This window comes from Cetorhinus maximus, chromosome 16, assembly GCF_964194155.1.
Source record: "Cetorhinus maximus chromosome 16, sCetMax3.hap1.1, whole genome shotgun sequence".
Taxonomy (NCBI): domain Eukaryota; kingdom Metazoa; phylum Chordata; class Chondrichthyes; order Lamniformes; family Cetorhinidae; genus Cetorhinus; species Cetorhinus maximus.
In genome coordinates, this window is record NC_135894.1 from 65,841,684 (window position 1) to 65,869,352 (window position 27,669).

The 27,669-nt window shown below is 41.5% G+C and overlaps 1 protein-coding gene across 8 annotated transcripts in view; it reads left to right on the forward strand.

Annotated features, from left to right (window-relative positions):
* LOC144691639 (FERM and PDZ domain-containing protein 4-like) overlaps nucleotides 1–27,669 on the forward strand; it is a 646,062-nt gene that overhangs the window by 499,348 nt on the left and 119,045 nt on the right. For all 8 annotated transcript variants that reach the window (XM_078559934.1, XM_078559941.1, XM_078559939.1 and 5 more), the window contains exons 3-4: nucleotides 13,234–13,394; nucleotides 14,082–14,184. In XM_078559934.1, the coding sequence (XP_078416060.1) occupies nucleotides 13,234–13,394; nucleotides 14,082–14,184 (264 nt within the window). The remainder of the gene's footprint in view (nucleotides 1–13,233; nucleotides 13,395–14,081; nucleotides 14,185–27,669) is intronic.

A 27,669-nucleotide genomic window follows, 5' to 3' on the forward strand; every position in this document is an offset into this window, starting at 1 on the left:
CAATTTGGCTTCTCGAGAAGCCAGCCAGCAAAAGTACTTTGTATTAGCCCAAGCTACCCAACCTGCAACCTCGAACATGAGGTCCAAATGAACAATAGCATAGCCATATGTTGAGCATGCAAACTTCTATCACGGACATTTCCAATAATTCATCTTGAGACAATGGGCGGGATTTTCCACAGCCGCCTGCCGCTGGGATCTTCCGGTCTTAGTCAATGGACTTCTGGCTGGGGCAGTGCCTCGCCCGTGGCAGGTCCCACCCACGACGGGGCCGGAAAATCCCAGCCAATAAGTGACTGAGCAATACAAAACAGGAAGAGTCGAGGGTTCTATTAGTGAATAAAGTGATCTCAACTGAGGTGGCAGTAAGAATGCTGAAATTGGCATCAATGACCCTCAGATTAAGAAGGGAGAAAATTGGCCATTTGTTCTGGCCATGATTGTTATTTAGTAACTCCTATGAAAAGTGTGCATATTGGGCCCATTTGTGACAACTTGTAGCTAAATTAGCATGTTGGCTCTCCCTGACTAGGCTGACACATGAGAAGTGGTCATTGGTCAACATGCTGGAGGCTGGCTTTAAAGTTGAGCTTTCAACGCACTTTCACACCTTTGTGTCAAGAGAGCTAAATTGCATATCTATGTAAAACAGTTTAAGTATAACTTGTGGTCCAGATTATTTTCTTATCACTGCTTGTGATAGCAAGGTACCTCGTAATGCTGCAGGGTTGTTTCATACATGTCATTGGAATATGAACAAGGTGATGGGAACCAGAATTGAAAAGTTAAAAGCAATTGGTTAAAAATAAATCTGGTCCCTCTACTGAGGTGTGAACTTGTTTTAAAAAAAGCTGAATTCCGAATGAATTGAGATAATCTATTTCAACAGATCAAAAACAGAACAATTACAAATATCTCCAGTCAGTCAGCATCATATTTTGATTGGATCAATTTTTAGATTTATAAAACAGCAATAAACAAGTATTTAGTTGGTATGCATTACATGAACCAGTGCCCGGGCCAAAAGCATGTGCCAGTCTCTTACTTAAAATCTAACTGCCCAAGTGGCCCTTTGTGTCCCAGATATGGGGAAGTTTGAGAGGCTGCCTTCTTCTCTATGGTCCTTTTTACTAGCCTTGTAAAAAAAACCAGCCACCTTTCCTCTTTGAGAGGTGGGTTTAAAGAAAAAAACCTGGACCATCCTTGTTCATAACCCTGGGAGGAGATCAGTTGGCCTTCAGTGTATCAGTTGTAAACCCTATGAACCAGCTCATCTGGCTCCAATACACTAATCGAGTACCTACAACCTGTGGCCACTTCTCAAACCTCCAAATTTCACCCTTAAGCATAACTCAATCCCACATTTTATCTTTCCTGTGAAAATGATCAAAAAACCCTAAATGTGAGTCAGCAATAAAATAAACCCCCAACTATAACAGCAACTTGCATTTATATAGCATTCATCACAACACATCACAAAGTGCTTTCTAGAAGAGGAAGAAGAAAAAACAAATTAAGATCGATAAAGTGACTGAGCTCAAGCCATGATGGGAGAGTTAGGCAGTGTAGTGTTCAATTGTTCAGTGTTTGATTGTGTGTCTCTTGACTGCTCACTGTGTATCATTAAGCCTGGCTGTGGTCATTTAGAAAAAGGAACTAAACTGAGGCATGTAAGCATGAGAGCAGATATTTTTAAACATTGAGTAAAATGCCCTGTTGCATACTTATAAGCTGCAATGTATCATCTTTGCCCATCTCTGAGGCATAAAACATAACAAGCGGACTCACCAAAAACTTGGTTCAACAATTACGTTTTCGAGAAAGTTTTAAAGATGGTAAGAGAAGTATTTGAGAGACGTGGTCCAAGCCAGCTGAAGGCTATGCCATCAATCCTGGGGCTAAGCATGAAAGGCCAGATTTGGAAGATTGATGGGAGAACAATGTACAGAGAAGCTTGGTTGAGTGTGTGGAGCAATTTGAAGATGAGGACAAGGATATTCTGTTCACATGGGTCAATGACAGAACTCAAAAATCAATGAACAGACATTAATGCTAATTGCTTACACGCTAATTAGCATTCACCTTTCCTAGCATCAGACTAGAAGCCACAAAGTAATCAAGTAGGCCGCATGATTAATGGTAGAAATCAGCACATAATAAGATTGCTCAAATGGATCGGAGCAATATTTTGATAGCTAGAGAGATATCCAGAATGAAAATATTTGAAACCAGATGTATTGAAACTTCAGTTTTGAGTATGTATCTGGCCATATTAAAATAAATACAAATCATTTTCGTAAGTGTCAAATGAAACTTCATGTGGTTATTAGACAAGAAGGTTGGAAACTGTTGTGTGAACTTGCGAGCTGAGCATTGCTTTAGATGCCCTGTGGGCAGGCCCTATGTTGGACTAGTTGTAAGACCTCCTGAAAACTTGCATTCTTGGGTTCCCATTGATCCAACTGAGTTCCTGAGCAGCTGTAAAGCCACACTTAACCAACCTTTCTAACGATATATTATTGTCCAACAATTCCATCTTCCTGGTGGAGCATCACTTTGTTTTTGTGTTTCATTTATTGGTTATTTTACTAAAACAACAGCAGTTTAATTGTTAGCCTGCAGTTTTATTATAATAAACATCACAACATTAACCACTGCATATACTTCTCAGACTAACCATCTGCAGACAGAAACCTATGAGTATATAAAGCTAACAGGCTCAGGGGCTTAAACAATGTCACGTATTCTGAAAATAACATGGCGGGGGAGGGTGGGACTTCATGAAATTTATCTGAATATTAAGATTAGATACAGTTGGAGCTAACTCCCTGGGGTCATTTACCTTTTATAATCTCCACTGTTGCATTGGACCAGGAGCATTTTGAGGTTTTTAAGCTGTTAGCTGATGGTACACTTTAAGGGCCTTGCACAATACAGGGAGGAGCCATACTGATGGAGAGGCATGATGTTTTGCCCATTAATTTCCTTAGATTTGCTCCCTATGAGTGCCACTCTCCAATTTAAGTACCATGTCACAGAATAACCATCCCACTCCAGTCTTAAATGGTGATGTTTATTAAAGAGCATTGAAAAATATAATTGACAGAATATTATTACATTTTAATAGATTATTAGGAAATATATTTCCTATTATAGAGCAATACACTGTCTAAACAGCTAGTGTAACATTTACACTTGCTTTAGTGTGTACTCCTCACCTCTCCCTTCCACTTTTACACCCCCATAATGGAAATTTGCTTAACCAAAATATAAAAGGCAAAAGGAAATGACTTGTATTCATATAGCATTTTTCATGACCTCAGGACACACCAAATATACACTGATATTATGATGTTAAACTAATCAAAAGGTTGATTCAGATGAGAATGGCCTTTAAACTCATTTTAGCTCATCAATTCACAACCTATTGTTAATTGTATACTTATTGTACTTAATGGTATGCAGGTTCTGGGCATTAACTATATTAACTGGGATTCACACTATAAATAGGAACAAACTGAAACTGTGATTGTTGGGTTAGGAGGAACTTGTTTATAATGTGCATCTCTAAATAAATTATTTTTAAAAGTATACAAAGATTGGGTTTAATGCTATCTTTCATCTCCTGGCTTTCTGGAATAGAACACCTAAGTGCCCCAGTCATATCATTTAATTGACTATGAATACTAGCCAATGGATTATTCTTCATGTGGGAAAGCTCTTCCTGATAGGATTATTTAGAACAACTTTCATTAGTTTTAATTTATAACCTCTTATTGTAATATCCTGTTATATCTTGTAGCAGTGTTCCCAATTAACTCCATCTATACAACTTCAGATTTTCTCTTACTTCCACTTCAAATTTGACCTTTAAGAACAGTGCCACTTTGTTGAGGAAGCTATTTTCGATTTCCTAACTAAAGCTTGGGAGAATTGTGTTCATACAGATTTAAGTTTATTCATGCTCTGAACTTCACTGAAGACTTCTGACAGTTTTTGCAAGTGCATGATAAAGTTTTCTATTGGGGAATTTCCCACTGTGAACCGCCCCCCCCCACCTCCCTTATCAATGTGTTACACAGTGGAGGATATGGATATAGAAAAGGCAAATGGGAAACTCCTTAAGAGTCAAGCATCTCATCCCTACCTGCCAATTTCACTCCATTGGGTTCACTGATCTATTTAGATTTCTCTATCCATCAAAACTTCCCAGAGGCTGTTGAAGACTCATACCGGCTGCTATTTGAAGACCTGCATTCCAATTCTTTGCTACTGAGTTCTTCCAGGTTGCTTCAGGTGATCTCTGTTACATGAGTCAGTCAGCAGCACACCACCTTATAAAGAGGGTTGTCAATGCTCGATTTCAGGTGAGCCTCGCATTTTATCGACTCCTCTATGGAACCTGAAAAACAAAGTGAGCGCTCCAGTTTCATAGATTGGTAGAGTTTCCACCAGGGCAGAGTGCAGTTGACAGAAAGCTTATGTCCTGTATGACCAGTACAGTATTAGGAAACATTTTTATTCAGTAACTATTTAGCAAGTATGTGATGCCAGTCATTTTTCATGCTAACATTAAGAATTTTACATTTACACTATGTAAAATTTGCTCTGAAAAGAGCAGTTGTGCCCTTAAGAGTCCCTTAGAAGAACTGGTAGGCCTTGACCTTCTAGGCAAAATACTCTTCCCATCATCTAGAAGAATAACTGGATACGGTGAAAGAGGTAGTTATATATAGTGTTATGATCCGAGACCAGACCTCCAAATTTTTTGGTAAGATCCGATTAGGGACCAATAACGGCTTGTTTAAAGTAGACAAAGTTTGAGATTCAAGACGCTAGTTCAGAGAGTAAAGCCACACGATCCCATGGGTTTTGAACCAACAAAATTAAACTTTACTATCCAAGTTCAGAAAGATAAAACAATGTACAATATCTGTCTTATACTCTAACATTCTGGGTTAACATGAGGTACATGTGAATTAACAGGCAAACTGTAGTCAAGCATGCCACACTGTACAATAAATAACAAATGCAAGCAAAACAGATCCCACAGGTTCCTCAACAACCCACCCAGATGTCAGTAAACACTGTGAGTCAACCAATCTTGTTGAAACTCTGTCTCCCTCACAAGGGACTCCAAACTTTTCACTTTTGAAGATCAAGCCTCTGAACTCCTTAAAGCATCCACCCCCAACTTGGACTGCCTACCTCAAGGGTTTTAGTCTCACCTCCTGAGACTCCATTCCCCTGGCTTTCTGAGTGCACTCTAGCCTCTACTTGTGCAATCTCAGTTCTTTAATAACAAGCTAGCTTCACAGGGCTGGCACTGTCCCTAGATTTCCCTAAGCTCCAATATCCCAGCTACACCAAGCTATAAACGCCTCCCAAGACTTCCTCTGAACCCTAACATTTTCCAGCTCAGAGCCAGTGACCTTCTGCCACTTTCTCAGCTCTTCAGGTCTTCTCCTGAGCTGTTGCTGCACAGAGCTATCGAACAGCTCCTGGGACCTCTCCTGAGCCCCAATCACACAGAGGTAGCTGACAGCAACACTTTTGTTGCCTGGCGCCTGCTAACAGCAGCACCTTTTTCAGGATGGCCTTTTCCCTGCCACAGGGCAGTCACTTCCTCAGCAAACGCACGGATAAATTGAAACCTGAGAACTTTCTTAAGCTCCACCCATCTCTGTGATGACGTAGCCTTCCAGGGCTCACTGAATGCTTTTAAATTAATTGTAGCTTTAACTCCCAAAACAAAACAACTCTCTGGGCTGCATTTCTTTGCAAGCAGCGCAGACACCTTACCTCCAATTTCCTAAGTAAGCCCACATACTATCTATTGTTTTATGGTCTCACCTTTCTAGCTGTTAATCCCTTAAATCAACATGGCCCCAAACTTTTAAGTGTAATAGTCTTCAAGTTGTTTTAGTTACATTTGTTCCATTTTCTACAGTTAACCTTAATCTTCCCAGAAGTAAAAATTACCCCTAAAATATTGCTATGAACCATGAGTTAAGGATTTCTAGCAATAGTGGAAGATGGGAATGTGGGCAGGATCTTACTGCTGATTGATCAGGCTATTGTGTTTGCAATCATCTGTGCAGAATGGATGGCAATGTTCCCGAGTAAGGGTAGCTGGATGTCACTGATGAGAAGGCCTCTGTTTTGGGGGATGGTGTGGTATAGATAGATCTCCATGGCCCACTACTGTTACTAAGCAAACTGTCATGATGCTTTTATCATGTGGCAATCCATCATACCAACCTTTAATGTCTTAGAGCCACGGTGGACTAGTGTTCAGGGATATCCCTTTTAAGATAAAAACAAAAAACTGCGGATGCTGGAAATCCAAAACAAAAACACAAACAGAAATACCTGGAAAAACTCAGCAGGTCTTCAGTATTTGTGGAAGCGTGGAAGTTCGTCACATAGGTACTGATGAAACTAGGTAGCCGATCATATGGTTAGTGGTCCGAAGACCTACCCTGAATAACATCATCTGAAAGTGTGTTCTTCTCTGCCGATGCTGCCAGACCTGCTGAGTTTTTCCAGGTATTTCTGTTTCTGTTTTTGTTTTGGATATCCCTTTTAAGCTTTGGTTTATAACTGAAAAAGAGGAAGAACAAGCATAATAATGTCCATTGAAGCAAAGCAATTTTATGGAACAGTTGATAGCTGTTTGAAACTCTTGTCTAAGATGGTTACAGTATAATCAACCAAAATACCCCTGGACAATCGTTGCTTGCAATGTTTTGCATGGTATTCTGGGAGGATGAATATTTCATAAAGGGTTGATAACAATTCCAAAGGCATTCCATCCTGGATGGTGGACTTCAAAGCCCATCACCAAAAATAGTTTGGTAGTAGTACTGCTGACAAAATTGCTAAGTTCTGAAGGACATACTTGCAAGATTGGACCTGTAGTAGGTGGTGCCAGAATCAACATGAGGGGAAAAATCTACTCCAACTTGTCTTCACCAATCTACCTGCTGCTGATCCATGACAGCACTGACCACCTCTGTCTGCAAATGCAGCTTTGCACAGCACATGCCTGTGCATCCTGTCTCACCTGCCATTCCTTAAGGGGCCCTTCTCTTCCTTACATCATCACACATGTTGTCGGAAGAGTGCTCCTGTGCCTTTGCACCCATCTGTTTCAACTGGGACCTTCATCTGTTCATCTGCCAGCTTCCTAATCTGCCAGAAATGCTCATTATTTCCCCTCGGGATAACATCCGTTCCTATGAGAAAATACAGTTTTCTCTGTTGCAAAGTAATTGGATTGCTTTATATAATCTTCACAAGGGATAATATATTTTTGCCTTTGAGTTTTACAACTGCAATAAAGGAATCAGAGCAAATTGTTAGTTCTACAGCCATCCAAATATTTTGTTTCAACAAAGTGATGTATAAAGTTGTAAGTAGAGAGCTATATTTATTAAATGTTCTTTTGGTGTATTAGGCACATTACAGTTCAAGGCTAACATTGAGGCCACTTCCCATGCTTAGAGTAACATTTCATTTGCCGTGCATCAGTGAATTTGTTTATAAACAATGAATCACTTTCAGTTACATAAATTTTACAGATAAATGAATATTACAAATTTACCACCGGTGTCAGCTTTTGTACATATTAATTATGCATGCAATTTCTTCTGGAAATCTTGGGTTGGAAACTTATCGGCTTACTATCTCTTGGACCTGGCAGGAAACCAAGAGATTTACAAAATTAGACATTGGGGAAACCTTCCCATACATACAAGGATATGAATTAGGAGTAGGAATAGGCCATTCAGTCCCTCGAGTCTGCTCCCCCATTCAATAAGATCAGGGGATAAAACCTGACTAGAACTTAGTGAGGCCACACCCCATGCCTATATTTGGGAGACAGGGTAGTTTGCATTGATAATTGTTACTTCCAGAATTAATTACCTTTACTGGTGGAGCTTCTAGGGCCTGTTCTGGGCCTTAATGGGTTGCACACCATCTCTCAGCTGGTGGGAGGTTCTCTGAGGCCTTGTTGGCAAAACTGAGGTATTTTCCTAGCCATGCCATTTGATGCGGGGGAGTGTGAAAATGGGTGCAAGAATCACCCACAGCCCATTGGAATTTATAGAACATTGCCAATGGAAACCTGATATAAATTGGCTGGAATTTTCCAGCCCCCTCACCCCCAACCATGGTGGGGCCGTCGAGCCATTGAAACCTCCATTCACATCGGCAGGAGGGTCTGGAAAATTCCAGCCATTGAATCCAACCCAATTTCTTGTATTCCCCAACGTGCCATAATCCCCAAAGCTATGTGGAAATCACCATTTCTGCTCTCTTTGAGATCATGAATTTCAGGCCCAAACACTTTTGCCAGAATTTTATGCGGAGGTGAAAACTTGAGGGTCAAACCCACCTCAGTTTAGCTGGTTTGTCCCACAGCAATTTTGTGGCTGTTAATTTGCTCAAAGTGAGGCTCCCCCCTCCTAGAGCTGCCAACTAATCAGAAGGCCGGCAGCTCTCTAGCCTCAGCGCTACTGGGAGTAGTGGCCACTACTGGGACTGCAAGCAGTCCCCAACGACAATCATCGATGGAGCCGGATTAGAAGATAAATTAGGGTTTTCCACCAGGGCCACTCTGCCAGGCCCCAATGAGGGAGTTGGAGGACTGGACTTGGGAAGATGGGGGTGTGGGTACCATGGGTGGAGAGAGCCCCTGTCGGGCATGGGGTGCCTGACCAGGATGGACCACAGCCCCACAAAAAAGGCCAGGGAGATCGGCTCAAAATATACAAAACCTAAAAATAGAAAAGTAAAATTTCCCTAACATGTCCCCTCATGTGACAATGTCACATGAGTTGGGACATGTCCATAATTGTCATAAAAACTTTATTAAAATTCTTTAAACCCTACATGAACCTCATCCCGCCGGTAGATGAGGTTTCATGCTTTTTCTAGTTCACGCTGGGGCTCCTGGCCTGCCCACCAACCTTGAGGTTGGATGGGCAGGTCCTTTAATTACATAATTGACTCTGTCAAAGGCTTCAATTGGCCATTGACAAGTTAGCGGACGCGCAGCTGATTTCGTTGAGCCCCCGCCTTCCTGAAAACTTAAATGGGGCGCGGTGACATCGGGAGTTCCCCCAATGTCACCGCGCGTCATTTTACGCATCGGCGAGCGGGCCCCACCCCTGCTTGCCGACGCATAAAATCCTGCCCTTTATGTGTGTTTGCCTTAAAAATAAACCCAAAATGCATTCTATATATTTATCTTTTTACAATTGTTTTGTTCTATTTAAAAAATCCACAAATATATAAAACACTATGATGTGGGACATGAAAACGTGCAAGAAATGTGACATATGCATCAGACATTACAACGCCCAAGGAAATTGTGGATTAGTCATAAACTGTATCTGTGACCCTGTTTTTGCCCTACTTTATATAGCCTTGCACTAGAGTTATTTAGCAGATGGTTAATGTGTATCGACATATCATTTGAGCTCCAGGGTGTGAACATTGATCTTAATATTATCTCAGGACATTATTGCCAGATAAGAAAGAAAAATATAACATTTAATTTATACAATTTTCATGACCTCAGGACGTCCCAAAGCAGTTCTCAGGCAATGAAGTACGTCAAGGGTATGTTTTAGGGAGAGCTCCTGGACTACCCATCTGTCTTTTATAGACGCCAGAGGAGCTAATCCCAGCAAAGAGCTGTTGTGAGTCCTGTTAAAGATCTGGCACCTTTTTACAGGATTTATTAACGAAAGGTGATCAGTCCTGGAAATAGCATGTAAAAAGAAGCCTGCGATAGCTTCATTTGGAGAGGAGTTTGTTTAAGGCCTTTCTGGGCTTCCATGCTGGTGCTCCAATATTCCAGCTGGCGGACAAGTTGGGCATCACTGATAAATCTGACTCGGCCTCATCTCCAAAACTTAGCACAGGGTGTCTTGAGGTTGAGGGGGCAGACTGAAGATCTGATCATGTCCACCAACCAGAATTTAAAAAGGTGGGGGGGTGTGGTCACAGGAAATGGGGCAAATCCCAGTGTAACTGGGAGCTGCTGCAAATTCCAACCTTCTCCTCCCACCACAATGGCAGCAATTGGTTTTTCATCCTCTTCCTGAATTTCAGGGGCACAACAGTTGAAGTGGTTAAATTCCCCAGTTATGATGCCCCTGAATGGAAATTTGTGTCATTATCAGAAAAAGTGGAATTCTCAACATGTCTCTCAGACTCTTGACAAGGAATTTTTAAAACTCACATACATAGCTCTTCTGGGCAAGCACCCTACATTTCTGATTTCTGCCTAATTTTTTATACCAGTCATGCTTCTCATATTGAAGCCTAGACATTGTCTAGACTCTGACAAGTATTTTTGTATATAACATGAACAGCATAAGTGTAAGCATATCCACAAAGTTCAAACTAGCCTCCTTTCATCACATCTAGGATTATGCTGGAGCCTGGGTGGGCCCTTTTAAGAAGGTATATTCATATATTGCCAGGTATATCCAAATTGGTTTCACCCAGAAAGTAATCATGACACCAGCTAAGAAGGAGTTAAAGCAATCTTTAGAATCTATAAAACCAATGCATACTAATTCACTTTTGAATCCTTCCAGCCTTTCTACTAAGCCTGGAGCCATAAAGAAGGACTGGTAGAAATACTTTCTGTAGAGTTCAACGGTCCTGTCAGATTAATTGAACTTTTCTGATTGGGTTTCTTGTTTTGCAAGACAATTTACATTGGGTTCTTCATGACATGAATCACTATGCGTACTTCATATTACTCTCTGATCAAACCCACTAATAATTTGACGTGAAGATTGAGTCCCAGCCCCTCTGGTTGTTCAGTTAGTTAAGACATTGCACAACTGGGTCTTAAAGACCAGAGTGAAGGGCTGACCTGTGATCTTTGCTGAGTTAGCTGATCACAGCTGGTTTGATGGTAGCCGTGCTATATATGGGCTCAATCCACCTTGGTTAAGGAGTAGAAAGGCAATCCAGCACTCCTGCTTCTAATGAATATCCATCTATCTCATCTGGAAATGGACACTGGGTAAGGAATGGGTTGAGCCTGGCTATCGTGTCCCTCGAATAAAATAGCTCCTGAAAGACAATGTCTAGGCTTCAACATGAGAAGCATGACCACTCGGCCATGGTACTGGAGGGTGTCCAACTCTGACTAAATTGTATTTCCAGCAAAGAGTCAGTACCTTCAATGGAGGAGGAAGAAGGGAAGAAATTTATCCAAAAAAAAGCAAGCATGTCAGTTCTGTTAATGTCAGCAAGCGTGAAGCCAGTTCCAGAGCTCTTCTATCTATGGGGAGATATTGGTGTGATGGTAATGTCATTGGACTAGTAATCCAGAGGTCCAGGTTATTCCTGTAGACTCAAGGTTTCATATCATACCACAGCAGTCGAATTTAAATTCAATTAATAAAGTCTGGAATTGAAAGCTAGTCTCAGTAATCATGACCATCAAACTATAACCAAATATCGTAAAAACCCATTTGGTTCACAGATGTTCTTTAGGGAAGGAAATCTACCATCCTTACCCAGTCTAGCCGACATATGATTCCAGACCCATAAGAATGTGGCCAATTCTTAACTTCCCTCTGAAATGGCCTAGCAAGCCACTCAGTTCAAGGTTAATTAGAGAAGAGCAGCAAATGTGGCCTTGCCAGCGATGCCCACATCCCATGAAAGAATACATTTTTAGAAAGCTGCGATAGCATGTGTAGCTGACCTTCATCATCCAAGGGACATATCAACAAACTGCTGGAACACATGTAAGAAACAAACAGCTAATGTGTAGGTCAGCATAGCCAACACTTATCATCCCATTTCTTACTGAATAGCAGTGGGAGTATGATAACAGCTGTCCTGAGGGACCATTGATGGCAGATGTGTGACCATCTGGATAGAAACTTCCTACACCTGCTTTGACAGAAACGAGATAGATTTTAATATGTTGGCTCCAGGAAACACCTTCCAACAGATCTTCCCTTACAAAAATGTAACTGTGCATAATGATTGTAAGCCTGTGTGTGAGTGAGTGAGTAGGAGAATGGGACCTGAGAGCTAGTGAACTTTAGGGTCACTTACAGCATCAGCTTCCTCCATGTTCCTTATATGTAAGAATGCCACCGGCAATTTCCTTTCACTGGAGTACCTGGCTTTAGGTTAGTGTTAACTAATTTAAATAATGCTAGCAGGTTCCCATGACAGGTTGGCTGCCAGTTGGGCACCTGTGGAGAAGGAGTGAGTTAAAACCAGCATTAGGTAGCCATTCAAGAGACCAGCCAGTTGCTGTCACTGGCCCCAAGGTGTTTTTGTACAGTTGCCCTTTTGCAAGGCGGTTGATTTCAGTAAACATTCTGGCAGTTTTCAGGGATGTCTGGACCATCATGACGACCTGGAAACTGAAGTGAACCCTGCTTCCAGCAATATAATGAGCCAGATACAAATCCTTTATAAGCATTCAAATGGCTGGGTGAATGAAGGCAGGGACCACCAGGGTTCTGGGAGGGGAAGACAGGCTACCAGCCTCAACTCCACCTCATGTCACTTCAGGGACCTTCTGATAAAAATATAAAAGCCAAAGCTCCCCTGCCCAAGCATCCCGGATAGAAATATTGCTCGTTCCCCCAGCCTCATTTAAAACTCACATACATAGCTCTTCTGGTCAAGCACCCTACATTTCTGATTTCTGCCTAATTTTTTCCTCCTCGCTGCCCTTGTTGAATCCAATTCTCGTGTATATACTAAAATAAAATAAAATGTATGATAAAAAATATAGAGGCTGAAACTCCCCTGCCTAAACATTCCGGTGCAGTGCCCTCACTTGGAACATGTCTTGTGCTTATGAGACTCCTTTATGTAAATTCTAGAGTTGCATTTCTTGGGTCGGGATCCCCAGGGTGTTCACTGTGTGAATAGGCTTGGAAGCCCAAGCCGTGCCCCAAAAAGGGCTCATTGCAAACTTCCAGGGAAGCAAAGGACCCAAAGTATACTCGTGTAGCTAATTTGTGTGCCACTGCCTTACTCCTGCCAGGGTCCCCAGAAGGATTGCAGGTTTTCCCCCTCATTATACAAGAAGGAACCTGAATATGATCTAGAGGTGCTGGTTTTGCATTGCGCGATCAGTTTAACCATTGCATAGATGTCACAAAACTAGATATTCATGATTTTAAAAATCATAATCCAAAACAATGGTCTGTCTTTGCTCTCTTATAGCCATGTGACGCAGTCGACGAGCTTTGAAGACCCTCGACTCGAGGGAAACCAAGTCATCCAGCCAGCCTCTCGCAAGATAGAGATGAAGCGGGATCCAGTACTAGGGTTTGGGTTTGTCGCAGGCAGTGAGAAGCCTGTTGTGGTGCGTTCTGTTACACCAGGTGAGAATGAAAAAAATAAACAGTACATGATCTGGGATCAGTTGTCTCAAGTCCTTTACTTGTTTTCTTAGCCTTTCCTACTGCTGGTTTAATGAGTAGCACTCTTCAGTGAAGGGAAGAATTACTGTCAATATTAGCCACCTCTTATTCATATTCTGACTACCTAGTATAAGGATAAAGAGATTGTCACTTTAAGAACCACAGCACAAGTATCTAGCAACCTGGATGACCATGTAGCTTTACTGCTGGACAATTTATCCAGCCTCTTTGGAAGCCTGAGATCAAACTCCTGATATTCCAAATTGGCATTATTGTAACAGAAAAGTTTGCAAGTGTCAGGAAGATTGTCGCACAAGTGATCTTCCTTGAAAATTGTCCAAGCAATGCCAGTGTCTTTGGAGATATCTGAAGACTTGACCACTGAGCGACTGGGTGTCTAGAGGCTTACTTTAGAAGGGAACGTCATTACAGATTTCCAACATTTTATTTTAAACATTAGTTTGTATCTCTGTACGATGAGCGATTTAAAAACTCATGGTGCTAATGGTAACCACAGAACTGCCACCAAATAAGTAGTAACGTATTAGCCTTGCACATGTATCAGCATGGCGCTTATTTTTTAAAATAAATGGATCATAAAGTATGCAGTATGCAACAGGTTAATGTCATGTTTAACTTTTTTTTTAGGTGGTCCCTCTGAAGGGAAGCTGATACCAGGAGACCAGATAATAAAGATAAATGATGAGCCTGTCAGCACAGCTCCCAGAGAGAGAGTCATTGACCTTGTAAGGTAATGGCTCTTCATTCACCTATGTCCACTCACCATTAGTCCATCCAAAAGCAAGAAATGATTTAATGGGACTGGACTGTTGTGTGAGACTCAAGACATTTATCTGTTGACAAAGGGAAAGAGAAACAGATTAACCAAGCCTTCGATAGAATAAGGAGCATTTATTTTATTGTTTTAGGATAACAAACTTGAATAATCATAAATTAAATCATCTCCAACTGTTTGTGTTTAAAATAGTACCTGACTAAATAAGATCCATTAGTTCTGCTACTTTTTTGAGAAGCTATAATAGCTTGCCAGACTGGCAATTTTCTTTGATTTGAAAAATTATCCTTTACAATACTGTACCCTGAAACAGGCCAGAGTACTCAGTGCATATTACCCACTGAAGATGGGATCCACAGCTTAACACAGGAGAATATCATGTAACAAGAGCCTTGATTCTAAGCACAATTCACACCCAGCATTATCCACCAGCCACAAATCTATTGTGGTGCTACAGGAATGACTATTTACATTGGTAAGAAAGTTCCAAAATATTGGAAAAAGCTGCTCTTTACTAGACAAGTAAGGAAACCATTGTCTTTCCTATTTGATATCTTCATGGTAGCTAGGAACCAGATAAAAATTAAAATTGAAAGAGCAAAAGACTGATCCCTAATATGATCATTGTCCAGAGAACTTGTTTCACAGGGATGCAACAAACAGGAAATATTCGCGAGTCACCTATTACATATCATTACAGTGGGTAACTCAGTAACAGTGGTGGAGTACTGGGTGCTAAACCAGAGGGTCAGTGGTTAGAGCTAGCTGGAGTGATGCTTACTGTTCTAATAAACTTACTGCAACTATGAGTTTGATCATGTTTCAGCCAAGCCACTGGATAAAGCCACCATTCCATTTCAGAATGAACATAGACTTAGTGGGGCAATTTGTCTTGTTACAACATCACTGGCTTCCAATTACTTAGCAAACTTGTGGAATTTTTTCAACATATCTGCCCTTTTTCCAGGCTGGGAAAAAGGGACTGGTAAGCAAGAGAAATAGAAAAGAGATGAGGTATTAAAAATATGGGTTGTAGACCACTTAGAATTGCATTTACCATAGGGGTGAAGATGATCACTGCAGTGAATTTATTTCACTGGGTCATTCCACAACAGGTGATTCTGCTGAAGTCATTTTGTAATTTATAGCAGTTTTTGATAAGTCACAAATGTTCTACCTGCCACACTTGGCAACTTCTTCAACTTTGATACAGGTCAAAAACAACTAAATGAACATATTGCCTAGTTTGTGCGGTGTGGCAGAGACTCAAGTTTATTGGTGCCATAGACTGCGCTTACCACTCTAGCTATGCAAACCCTCATCGTTAAACCAACAGAGTTTTCACTCCATCACTATGTAACTAGTCTATAATGCTAGCTCATGAGTTTCTTCATATTCATGTCAAGAATGCAGGCAGTTGCCTCGATCCATTTACACTGCAGCAGTTAAGCACTGATGTCATATTTCAGAATGAAGCATAAATGGCTCCATGGGCAGAAAGGATATTCTGTCCTTCCATGGCGAATGATGGTCTTGCAAAATCAATGCAGCTGATAAGAAATGCTGTGGCTCTCAAACGAGAACAAGAGTTCATATAGAGCAAAGAACAGAAATGCTAAAAGAAAGGTTTAGAACCTGTATAGATCAGGGGAATAATTAATTATGCTCCTAGAATGATGTCTATAATTGTGGTGGTCTTTGTGTCCTCTAAAACTTTCCAATGTAAAAACCATTAAGATGGAAATGCCAGAGCAAGAGGGAGAAGGAGCCAGTGGCACAATAGAGGTTGAAAAGCACCCACAGGAAGAGAAAGTGACAGAAATAACAGCAACAGGACCTGTGTTTGAAATTTATTGTGAACACCAACAGTGAGACTTAAACCATTGCTTATCAAAGCTTCATTCACTCTGTCCTCCCTTTGTTTACATGAAACTACTTGTCCTTCTTTGCAGTCCTATCTGGAAAACACAAAATAAATACATTAATAACAGTTCAAAAGGCATAAAATGACCAGGATCAACCATTCCAAAAAATCTCACTTCATGAACAGTACTTAAAGATTTCCATGGAATTTATCCCTTGACTTTCTAATTCTCATGATGCTGCTTCTGACATTAATGGGCCAAGAGACTAAGATGTTAATGGCATCTCAGAAGTATTATGAGCCTCTTGCAACAGTGATGCTTCTTGAACATTAGGTAGTAAACTGCACCTGTGACAGGCTGAGGGTGTACTGTTTGGCTCATTGGCATCCTGGCTCTGCTCGGATTCTTCCACATGGAAAGGAGGACAAATGGGAATTACCTGCTGATTTCAGAGGTGCTCATTGGTCTGAATGAATGCAGCCTTGTCAGTGTGATCTTCAGCTGTCCTAACTGGATCTGGAAACAGGATACTGGTGTCCGATTTTCTTCATGAGGACAGATGTGATGGAAACACTGATTTCCCTCAAACTTAGAGAATACCTACTAGTTATCTTCAAAGCTCTTCAAGATGCTGCTCTAGTTTATAGAGTGACTAGTATCTAATTCTAGCTCCATGTCATGGCTTACAGTCTGAAGTCCTGCAGTAAAAGTTTAATAAAGAGTAAACATTTCTACTTGTGATACATTGATTTCCTGGAGGCTTGACAACCTGGTTGTTAAGCAACATACATGTAGAGGTTTCTAGAAATGCCAATCTCTCTGCAAAGCACTGCATGAACGTCGATCCATAATCGATTGTGCAGAAGAGGATAGCATTGAACTTCTGCATCTATGGCACCCACATGCTTCATGTTCCTGACAGGTGTGTCCAGATATATATGACACCGAGTATTCATCAATTCGTGGCAGTTTCCATGAAATAATAGTGTTCTATGGTTCTATATATCTCCTGTCATGGTCTTTGATTCTCTTCATGATAGAGAAGATCCCTGTGTCCTGGGACCTTGGGTCAGCTCTAACAGTTGAGATCCAAGTGCCTTTTGACTTTGCTACCTGCATCATGCTGGAGTTGGCGGAAATGGCGGAGGATGATCCTTTGAATGTGGAGGCTGGTGGGGTGATAAGTGAGGACACAATTATATGCAAATATGCAGACGACATCCTCATCAGCCAGAGTAACACAATGAGGAAAAAGCCACATATGCTGAAGTAATCAAAGCTTTTGATACACACTTCAGTCTGAGAAAAAAGGACCCAAGAGTCAAGGATTGCAACACACCAGAGCTACAATTGTGGTTTGGTTGATCCTCACAATATAGGTATGAAAGTCAGAAACTTGAGGGGAGATGAAGTAAAAGAGGTTAATTCTAACTGTGTAATATGCTAATCAGATACTGTATACATCATCATGGAAAGTAATGCAATATCAGATGGGGCAGAGTCTTGTTCAGGCGCCAGGGGCCTTGCCTGCTGCCTGGAGAGCTGGCAAGAGATGCTCGCTGCCTCTTTTTGGGAAGGCTCACTGAACCACAAGCCAATGCAGTGGCAAGGCCAGCAGCGGGCCTTCCCCTCGAATCAAGACCATAGGGGTGGAAGTCCCACCTACTGAGAGCTGCCGGCCAGAGGCCACAGCTCTTGTGCCTAGCAGCGCCACTAGGGAGGTCGTGGCTGCTGCCGGAAGGACAGACATTGGAGTCCCAGGATTGCGGAGCAACCAATGCCACAGCTAAGTAATTTGTGGGCAGCAAGGGGGAGGGATGGCATCACAGGGAGATGGGTGAAGGGGGGTGGTTCTCAGTGCTCCCCCCACTTTCCCAATGTCCAGTCTTAATCAGGCACTGAGTGCCTTTGATTGAGGGACTCTTCCCCCACCCTAACCTACCACCCCTGGGGGAGAAGCTGGCCACACAGTTTTAGCTGTCATGTATGTCATATGACGACGGGGCCACCCACCACTGGGTTAATACCAGCGACAGTGGTCTGAGGCCCTTAAGTGGTCACTAACTGACCATTTAAGGGCCTCAATAGGCAGTGGGGTAGGAAGGTCAACCATTGGCCTTCCTACCCAGAACTTAATTCGGGCAGAGCTGGGGACATGATGGGGTTCTGGTATGCCCTTCCTGCTTCCAAGCTTGCCACCAGTGAGAGCAGAAGATCCCACCCAGGGTTTTCCCTCTTTCATATCTTTTGTAAGATATAGCCAGCACAGTAAGATGTTTCTCAATACCACTCCTGTTTCCTGAACCTCAGTAGGTCAGAAAATATTCTGTATTAATCGCACAATACCAAAACTATTAAACTCGCCTACACAGAGTAGTCGCAGAAAATATTATAGATGCATTTCACGCCACCTTCAGTTATTGAGCTCCAGTATACAGATGCCTCTTGTGTGTGCACTCACTCAGAAACTGAACTCCAGGTCATTGTTGATTCCTTCTCCAACACAAATGAAAAAAATGAACCTTTCACTCAACGCCTAGGAAACTTAAGGTCCTCTTCCAACCAGCTCCCTCAGCAAAACACTTACCCCCATTGATTAGGATCAACAGCAAGGTCCTGGAAAATGTAGACCATTTTCCTTTTCCTGGGAGACTCCTCTCAACGAAAGCAGACATTTCCGACAAAATTCTTCATCGCCTCCAAGCCGCCAGTTCAGCCTTCAGCCGACCGAGGCAAAGAGTAAGAAAAAATCCATGTCATCCATATGCTAGACTCCAGACTCCTGAAGCAACTGCTCTACTTGGAACTTGGTTGTGGTAGGAGACTCTCAAGAGGACAATGGAAACGCTCTCAAAGCATTCCTGAAGAGTTCAAATGTCCCCTCAGGCTCACGAGAGTCCCCAGCTTGTGATTAACCAAAATGGAGAAGGTTTATTCGAGAAGACATCGAACACATTGAAAGACTTCATCGGGAACACGCAGAGGCAAAGTTGAGCTGAAGGAGAGAGCACACAAACTTCCCAACAAATCACTTACCCAACCCTCCATGCATCACCTGCCCTGTGCATGACAGAGTCTGCAGATTACCCATTGGACTCATCAGCCATCTCAAAACCCATTAAACTGAGTGGAAGCAAGTCATCCTCGATCCCAAGGGACTACCTAAGAAGGAAAAAAAAATAAATGCATTTAAGGGGAGGCTAGATAAGCATACAGTATAAGGGAGAAGGGAGTAGAGGGCTATGCTGATAAGAGCTAATGAGGAAAGGTAGGAAGAGCTCGACTGGAGCATAAGCATCGAAATCATCTGGTTGAGCCGAATGATTTGTTTCTAGGCTGTACAGCCTATGCAACCCTATATAGTAATTGCAGCCAGTTTGGGGATATTTACTGTAGGTCCCAATTTGTTCAGGATCTTTGTAGATTGAGGGCTGAGGATATACCTTGAGACCTGATATTGGTAATATTTCTGAGCAAAGGATAACAAACTGTTGGTCTCTTCTGTTGCAAAATTACATTTTCATTAACTAATTGCTGGACTAAACATTTTTTCTGTTTTTATCGTTGACTAAATGATTACTGTTAGTAATGTGCAACATAAAACTGAAAGTGGAACAATTTTATGCATGGATAACTTGAATTTAGAGTCTTTTATCTTATACAACCATATTAGAGACTTTAAACATTGGAATAGACTGTGTCTACTCTTTACGCACTTTAGTATTGCACCAGAACTGTGTTAGTGTCGCTGGGAATATGGATCTTGCACAGCTACCTGAACACCAAATGTAAAGCTGAGGCCTCAACAAGAGCAGCAACTAAGAAGAACCATTGCAACCACTTGTACATGACCTGTGCTTGGAGAACCAAGCTGCACCAACGCAATAAAACTGCACTCTTCCCTTTACGCTTATATGTTGATAAAGAGCTGTCATGAACCTATACATCCCCAACAGACATCAATATCTTGCTCTTTCTTCTTTACCCATTACTATCTCAATAATGGTACATAAATGGTTTTAGAAATACAGTCTAACACATGTGCAACAATAAAAGTTATTTTACAGCTGATGTGGAAGAAATGTTTCTGGCTATGAAAGTACCCAATTGACACTCAGAGCAGACTAATATTACAGCATTTTACAAGTACTCAAAAACCACATCAGTTAGAATATTCAAAGTTCGCAAATTTACTTTTATTGCACACATGAGATGATCCTTGTACTTAGAAGTTCAAAGCATATCCCTTGCATGCTAAGTAACCAACATATGCCTTTAGAACATAGAATTTTTTTTTTAAAGTGTCCTTCGGATGAAGGCTGTCACTGTCTGTCTTTTGCAAAGCAGATGTCAATGTGTACCTGTGAGAATTCAGAATCTTATATTAGACCTTGTGATTTGATGGTGACAGCCTGATAAAGTGCAAGTGTAGTGAACCTTTCTAGAGGGAAGATTTTTTTTGTTTACATACTTTATTCTTAACGTTCCATTTTACAACAATATGACATTGAGAGTTTGTTTAATGTTTGCAATCCGCATGCAAACATAAGGTTAACATTCACCTTATTCATCAGAATAATTTTGGCAGAACATATGAATTCTGCACAGGACAGTGAAGACAACCATCACAATACTTGGTGTACTAGTCTGCATTTAGTTCTTCCAACTCTCAAGACTTTTGTGTTCCTTCCCAGTATGCGCTCAGCTGGTTGTTTTTGTCATCATTGTTCATTGCCATGACTACTGGAGGAAGGAGATGCATCAACTTTCCCAGTAAGTGACTGCAACAAAAGATAGATAGGTGGCACTGGGCCACTGACAGATGTCTCATCCACCGGGGCACTTGTGCCTTCTGTCATCACACAGGAGGTGATGCTGGTTTCTGTCCTTATTTCAGTGGAATGATGGCTTTGAGTTGACAGCAGCTCCAAGCCCATGCCCTGCCTTAAATTTTCAAAGCCCACCTTTTACTGTGGTTTAAATAGCCTTAAGGCAGCCATCAACCTGGCTGTCACCAGCATGCATATGGCATCCTGAATAGCTGCTAATCCAAAGCAACAACAATATCTTGCGTTGACTGGTGTGTTAGCAAACAAATTTCGACCCTGAGCCACACAAAATTATATTAGGGCAGCTGGTCAAAAGCTGGGTAAAAGTGGTCAGTTTTAAGAAACATAAAGGAGGAAAAAGAAATAAAGGGGCAGAGAGGTTTAGGGAGGGAATTGTAGAGCTAATGGCCAGAACAATTCAAAGCAGGGCTGCCAGTGGTGGAACAGTGAAATTCCAAGGTCCATAAGAGGCCAAAATTGGAGATGGGCAGAGACAGTAGAGGGTTACAGAGCTGGAGGAGATTCAAGTTCAGAAGGGACAAGGCCATGGAGGGATTTGAAAAGAAGAACGAGAATTGTAATATTGGGGTGTTGCTGGATTGGGAGCCAAAACATAATTCAAGTCATTCTTTATTTTGGACAAAACAGCACTTTGCACCCTAAGGAACAATATTATTACCATGACCCCAGTCACCATATCCATATCTAATACTGGCAGTAATACTAGCACAGGAGAACATGTATCATTACAAGCATAATATATCCAACCTCGATGAGCACTTGATAGCGTCTTTCTCAGCTTTCAGGGATAAAGTTCAGCAGAGTTTAGACATAAATCATAGTTCAGTAAAGTATGTTTAGTCATCTGTCTACCTTGTATGCAGTCACTGTGAAAAGGATGGTGAAGTCAGCAATGAAACATAAAAAGGTCCAAATCTTCAGGAAATGAGTTTTGCAGCATTCAATTCTATCCTGCAGTTTGGTCTAGGTCTTTTGGTGAACAGCCTACAGTCTGTTATACATGTTGGATTAGCAGACCTCAAAGGTTTACTCAAGAGCCAAATTCTGAATATTGTTTAAAAATACAGCAAATTCACCAGCCTCCTTAATTAATGGAGATGCAGAGGTCCAGAGTCTCTTAGTTATCCAGGACACTTCATGTGTCCTAGATAACCATGTGTGCAGGAAGCACTCCCAGTTGCTCAAACTCAAGCTCAGCATTTCTGAACTTGAGCGGCTGGAGTCAGTGCAGGGCATACAGCAGGCTGAGAATCTGCTGGAGCACATGCTCCAGGCAGCTACAGAAAGTTCAGGAGGAAATTAAAGGGTAGCCACCCAACAGCATAGGATGGCGCAGACATTGTACGTACTTGTATGTAGGTAGTGGGCATTATTTGATGATTCGCTTTGTTCCTATAAATAGGAAAAGACAAATTGTGGTTGTTTAGGTAGATGCATGATTTTAATGCGTATCTCAGTAAATAAATGCTTATAAAAATGTGCAAAGATTAGCTCTAGTTCTATCCATCTGGTGTTCTGGATTATAACAGGCAGTGCAGGAATCCTCTAGGACTGTGGCATTCTGAAACCAATTTTCAGTGCTGAGTATTGGTGAAGGTAACGACACCTTAGGGGAATGCAATCTGGAGCACATTTACTCTGGGGTAATGATTACATGAGGGCCAGGGTTTGGGGTGGGGGGGGGCGGTGGAAGTCTTTGGTCCAAATGGGTACCAAAGACACAAGAAGGAAAACAATTGAGCTCTTAGTCTTCAGCAGCTAGGCAGTAAGTTAAAAAGGAGGATCAAAAGGTAGCAATCTCTGGAGGACTCCCAATGACATGCACTAGTGAGCTTAGGAGTTAGTAGGATTAAACAATTTAATACATTGCTGAAGAAATGGTGCGGGAGGGAGAACTTCAGATTTCTGGGCATTGAGACTTGTTCTGGGGTAGGAGCCCCTGATTCAAAGTGAATGGGTTGCACCTCAGAGTTGGGACTAATATCCTTATTAGATGGTTAACTAGTACTGTAAGGGAGGATTTAAACTAATTTACAGGGGCAGGCAGGATGCAACACTAGAGGAGAAACAAGATGCTCAGAGGCCTGGGAGTGGCAAATAACAGTATAGAATAGTTCAGAAGTAGGAGGGCTCAGACAATATGAAGCGGACTAAGGTAGGTTTAGAGTGCATGTGCATAAATACACAGAGCATGGTTGGTGACCTGCAGGCACAAGCCACCGCATGAGACTATGACCCTGACATTGGTGTCTCAACCCAAAATCTTGCCCAGAGTCTAGTTGATTAGAATTAAGGACTGATAGAGGAGCTATGCTATTAGGTGAACAGGTTTTCATAAACAGCACACGTCAGTCTGTCTTTCAAGTCAAGTTATTACGTTGATTGCCCTGATGGGTCTCCGGGGAGCCGCAAACAATCATCAAAATCATATTTTACAGATGATATGCAGGTGATGTACAGAAAAAAAACGTGCTAAACTTGAAAGGAGCAATCATTTAATGCTACTTATAATCTGCAAAGATAAATAATTATAGATTAGAATCAGTAATCATTGAGTGCACAATCAAATTGTATGTGAAAGCTTGTGAGGAGCAATCACAATCAATATTTAATGCTGTTTATCAACTGCAATGTTTAATAGTTACAGCTTAGAGTCAGGAATGGGTGAGTGTGTACAATCCAGAATCAAAACGAATGAAAGCTCTGGATAAGTCAAATTAGGACTATCATAAAGATTCCTGAGAGTTTCTCTTTGTAATGCCAGTAGAACATTGCTGGGCCTGCTTTCAGCTGAATACTTCCAACAAGACAGACCGAACTGAGAAATGCCATAGCCTCGGTACAATCAATTAATCCATAAGCACACTTGTTCCATTTCCACAGCTTGTCTTCTACATCCCTCACTTCTTTAGGTGGTTTCATCTCTCTTTGAAATTTTTCACCTGGAAAAAATACAGCTTTTATATCAATTAACTGACATTCTCATGAATGTGTGGCTAAAAGCGCTAAGAAAATTTTCAAGATCACTTTTCCTGCTGTGGGGGAATCCGCTCTAACATCTTGATCACCAAGTCTCTCTTTGAAACCCTGAGCCACTGGTCTCACTTTAGCCTTATGTCCCACCTGGGAGAATTTTTCTGTACATTTCCATCTGTGTGATAAGGCTTGCTGGCTCCTATCTGGCACTTCATAGAAGGCACCAGAATCTTTCCAACTCTTTGTTTTGCCTTTCATTAATTTTTCCTCTAGTTTGTTTGCAGCCAACAAAACTTCCCGATCATAAGGGATTCTACTCCTAGTGGTGTTCCTAGATTATTCTGTAGTTCTTGTTCCATCATATAGCCTAGTCAAGCTATAGCCTCCACTTGCCCTCCTATGTCTTTCTGAACTACTGCTACAGGATCTCTCTGTCCCATGATCAGAGGTTCTGTCGCCAGTTTGTGATTGTCTTCTAGTGCCAGAGTCACTTCCAGATCCACTATGGGGACTCGCACTGCATTTTCTTGCTTTCCACCTTTTCATTTCGCCAGGCTATAGATCTTATCTTTTGTCCATCAACTTGGATATTTAGCCAATTTTTGAACTTGCAGGTTGCTTTCTTTGCAAAACTTTGTTTGGAAGGATGTACTTGCTATAGAGGGAGTGCAGCGAAGGTTTACCTGACTGATTCCTGGGATGGCGGGACTGACATATGAGGAGAGATTGAGTCGATTAGGATTATATTCGCTGGAGTTCAGAAGAATGAGGGGGGATCTCATAGAAACCTATAAAATTCTAACAGGACTAGACAGGGTAGATGCAGGAAGGATGTTCCTGATGGTGGGGGAGTCCAGAACCAGGGGTCACAGTCTGAGGATATGGGGTAGACCATTTAGGACTGAGATGAGGAGAAATTTCTTCACCCAGAGAGTGGTGAGCCTGTGGAATTTGTTACCACAGAAAGTAGTTGAGATCAAAACATTGTATGTTTTCAAGAAGGAGTTAGATATAGCTCCTGGGGCGAAAGGGATCAAAGGATATGGGGAGAAAGTGGGAGCAGGCTATTGAGTTGGATGACCAGCCATGATCATAATGAATGGCAGAGCAGGCTCAAAGGGCCGAATGGCCTACTCCTGCTCCTAGTTTCTAAGTTTCCGTGCTCTTCCTACAGTGGCTGCATCCCTCCATTAACTGGATCCTTCTGGTATGTCACCTTAGTACTGACTTAAGGCAGTTGTTCTTTGGGTACAATAATCCTGTTCTGTGTATCAGTATCACATTGTCTATCATCATCTGGCCCCTTACCTAGCATATTCCGTTCCTCATAACTCTGACATTTGAGTATGTAAAGTACCAGGTGCCTCATTACCTTCTACAAATTGGTCAGATTCTGAAAATTAAAATCAATCCCAATTAACCATTATGATTGACCCTTAATAGCTGACTACAATGTTGGACAACCAAAGTCTTCCCATCAGACCCCTTCATCTCACATGGACCTTTCCAATCTTTCGGATTCTCTCTTATGGTATACTAAATCCCCAGGATTAAAGTTCATCTCTAACTAAAGTTTATCATTTTATGCAATACAGTAAGACTTGCTGAATTTTCTCTGAATCTTCTGCCTTGATGAATGCCCCTCTGCCTGCATATAGGACATTCAAGTTCTAAAAAGGTGGAACTAGTTGTAGTCCTTTCTGGGGTTGGGGGAATTTCACACAGCACAGAAGGTATTTTGGGATTACTCCCATAGACCAATTTATATGGATTTTAACCCTCCCACGCCCCCACATTGGAACCGTGCAGCAGGCTGAGGGCAGAAATGTGAGCATGAAAGCAAGGTGGTGAATTAAAATGACAAGCAACCAGAAGGTCGGGGTTATGCTTACAGACTGAGCAGAGGCGTTACGCTAAGTGGTCACCCTATCTGCATTCGTCTGCCCATTGTAGAGGAGAAGATTGCTTTGTGAGCAGTAAATGCGGTCCACAATGTTCACAATTTCTCACCTGCCCCTAAACTAGTCATTGGCAAATTTCTCCCACCAACCATGCCCCCCATTGTCAGGTAGGAATTTAGCCAGCGCTCCCAGTCCATTCCCAGCCATTTTCCCATGATTTTATCTACAATCGCTCTTTTGTCTTTACCATGTATTACTGTAGAAAGACTGAATCTGGTTGCCATGTCTATAAAATGCAACATGAAAGTGTTCCAGTCCTTTCTCACACATTTACATCCATAGCTATCATTAAAGTCTTGTGCTAACTTACAACGGGCTGTGACAGCATCCTCTGATATGTTTTGCATATATCATATTTTTCACCAATTTCTTCACGAACTTTGTGCACTCACCACCAACGATGCCAGTATCCTTTAGTAGGATTTTTAAATCTGTGTCAAGAGGATGAGCAAGTTGTCAATATAACTTTAAGATAATTTGCTTTTTTTCCTCTCTCAAACTTCTATCGCCTGGTGCTATTTGCCACTTCCTTAACATTGATTAGAGATTTAGGTTTTGCTAAAGGGATGCATTAATGCCCTGATTGGAAAGTCAGTAGATTTGCGATTTACCCAAAGTCAATTGCTTTATCATGTTCCATATCATTTCTTCATTATCGCTGGGTTAACATCCTGGAACTCTCTCCCCAACAGCACTGTGCACGTACCTACACCACAGGGACTGCACCCATTCAAGAAAGCAGCTCAACACCTTCTCAAATGCAGTTAGGAATGGGCAATAAATGTTGGCCAAGCCAGCAGCACCCATATCCTGTGAATGAATAACAGTCCATTTTTCTAAATCTATAACAGTCTTACCATGCCTCATATGTATTTATTAGATCATCTTTCTTTTAAATTTCATCCATGAAACTTGATAAAATATCCAAACCTTCAGTGTCCAACTGATGGGCATTCAGTTCACAAAAATCTTTGTTGCTGATTTTGCTATTGTCAGGAAGTGACAAGGCCATACCTTGTTTTCTCTCCAGTAAAGCCATGACCCATGTTCACATATCCATTCCATTTTCCCACTGGCTGCAAGGCTTAGGTTCAGAGAAACATGGATAATCATATCCTGACACTTCATACCTGCCTTCAGCCATTTTGTTGACAACTGTAACTCAGATTAGAGTCTGTCTGAAAAAAAAATTCTTAGTGTCCAATTTGCACTACTATTCTATCATATTATTTTGATCCTAACCAGCTGGTGGAGTATGCAACTAGTACTTGATTATAGATTTATTAACAGAATGCAGCATTACATATGTGTGCTCCCTACCTACCAACAGCTCAGTATACCAACAGTCTTTCTTTATACTCGAGTATACCTTATTTTATTGATATAAACAAATAGATAAATTAACTAATAAAATAAAGAAATAGACAAATTAACTAATTGACATCCCTTTAAAGGGGCCAGTCTCTCTTTATACTCTTTTAAGTATGACTTTAAACAAATGGTCAAATTAACAGATTAAGTTTAAGTGATAGCCCCTTAAAGGGCCAGTGTAACAAAAGACAAGATCTTAAAGGAAACATATCAAATTAAAGTAAAATGTCAAGGCCCAGTGGTGTCCCCTGGTCATGGGAGGCTTCAAGTGGACCAGTGGACACCACATGCTCCCTCTCCAGGGACACTGGGCTGTGAACGTAGCTGCAGAAGAGGGGCAGACAGTTGGGCCCAGTCTCTCTTTATACTCTTTTGAGCATACCTGTAACTAAATTAACAGGAGAACAGATCAAACTA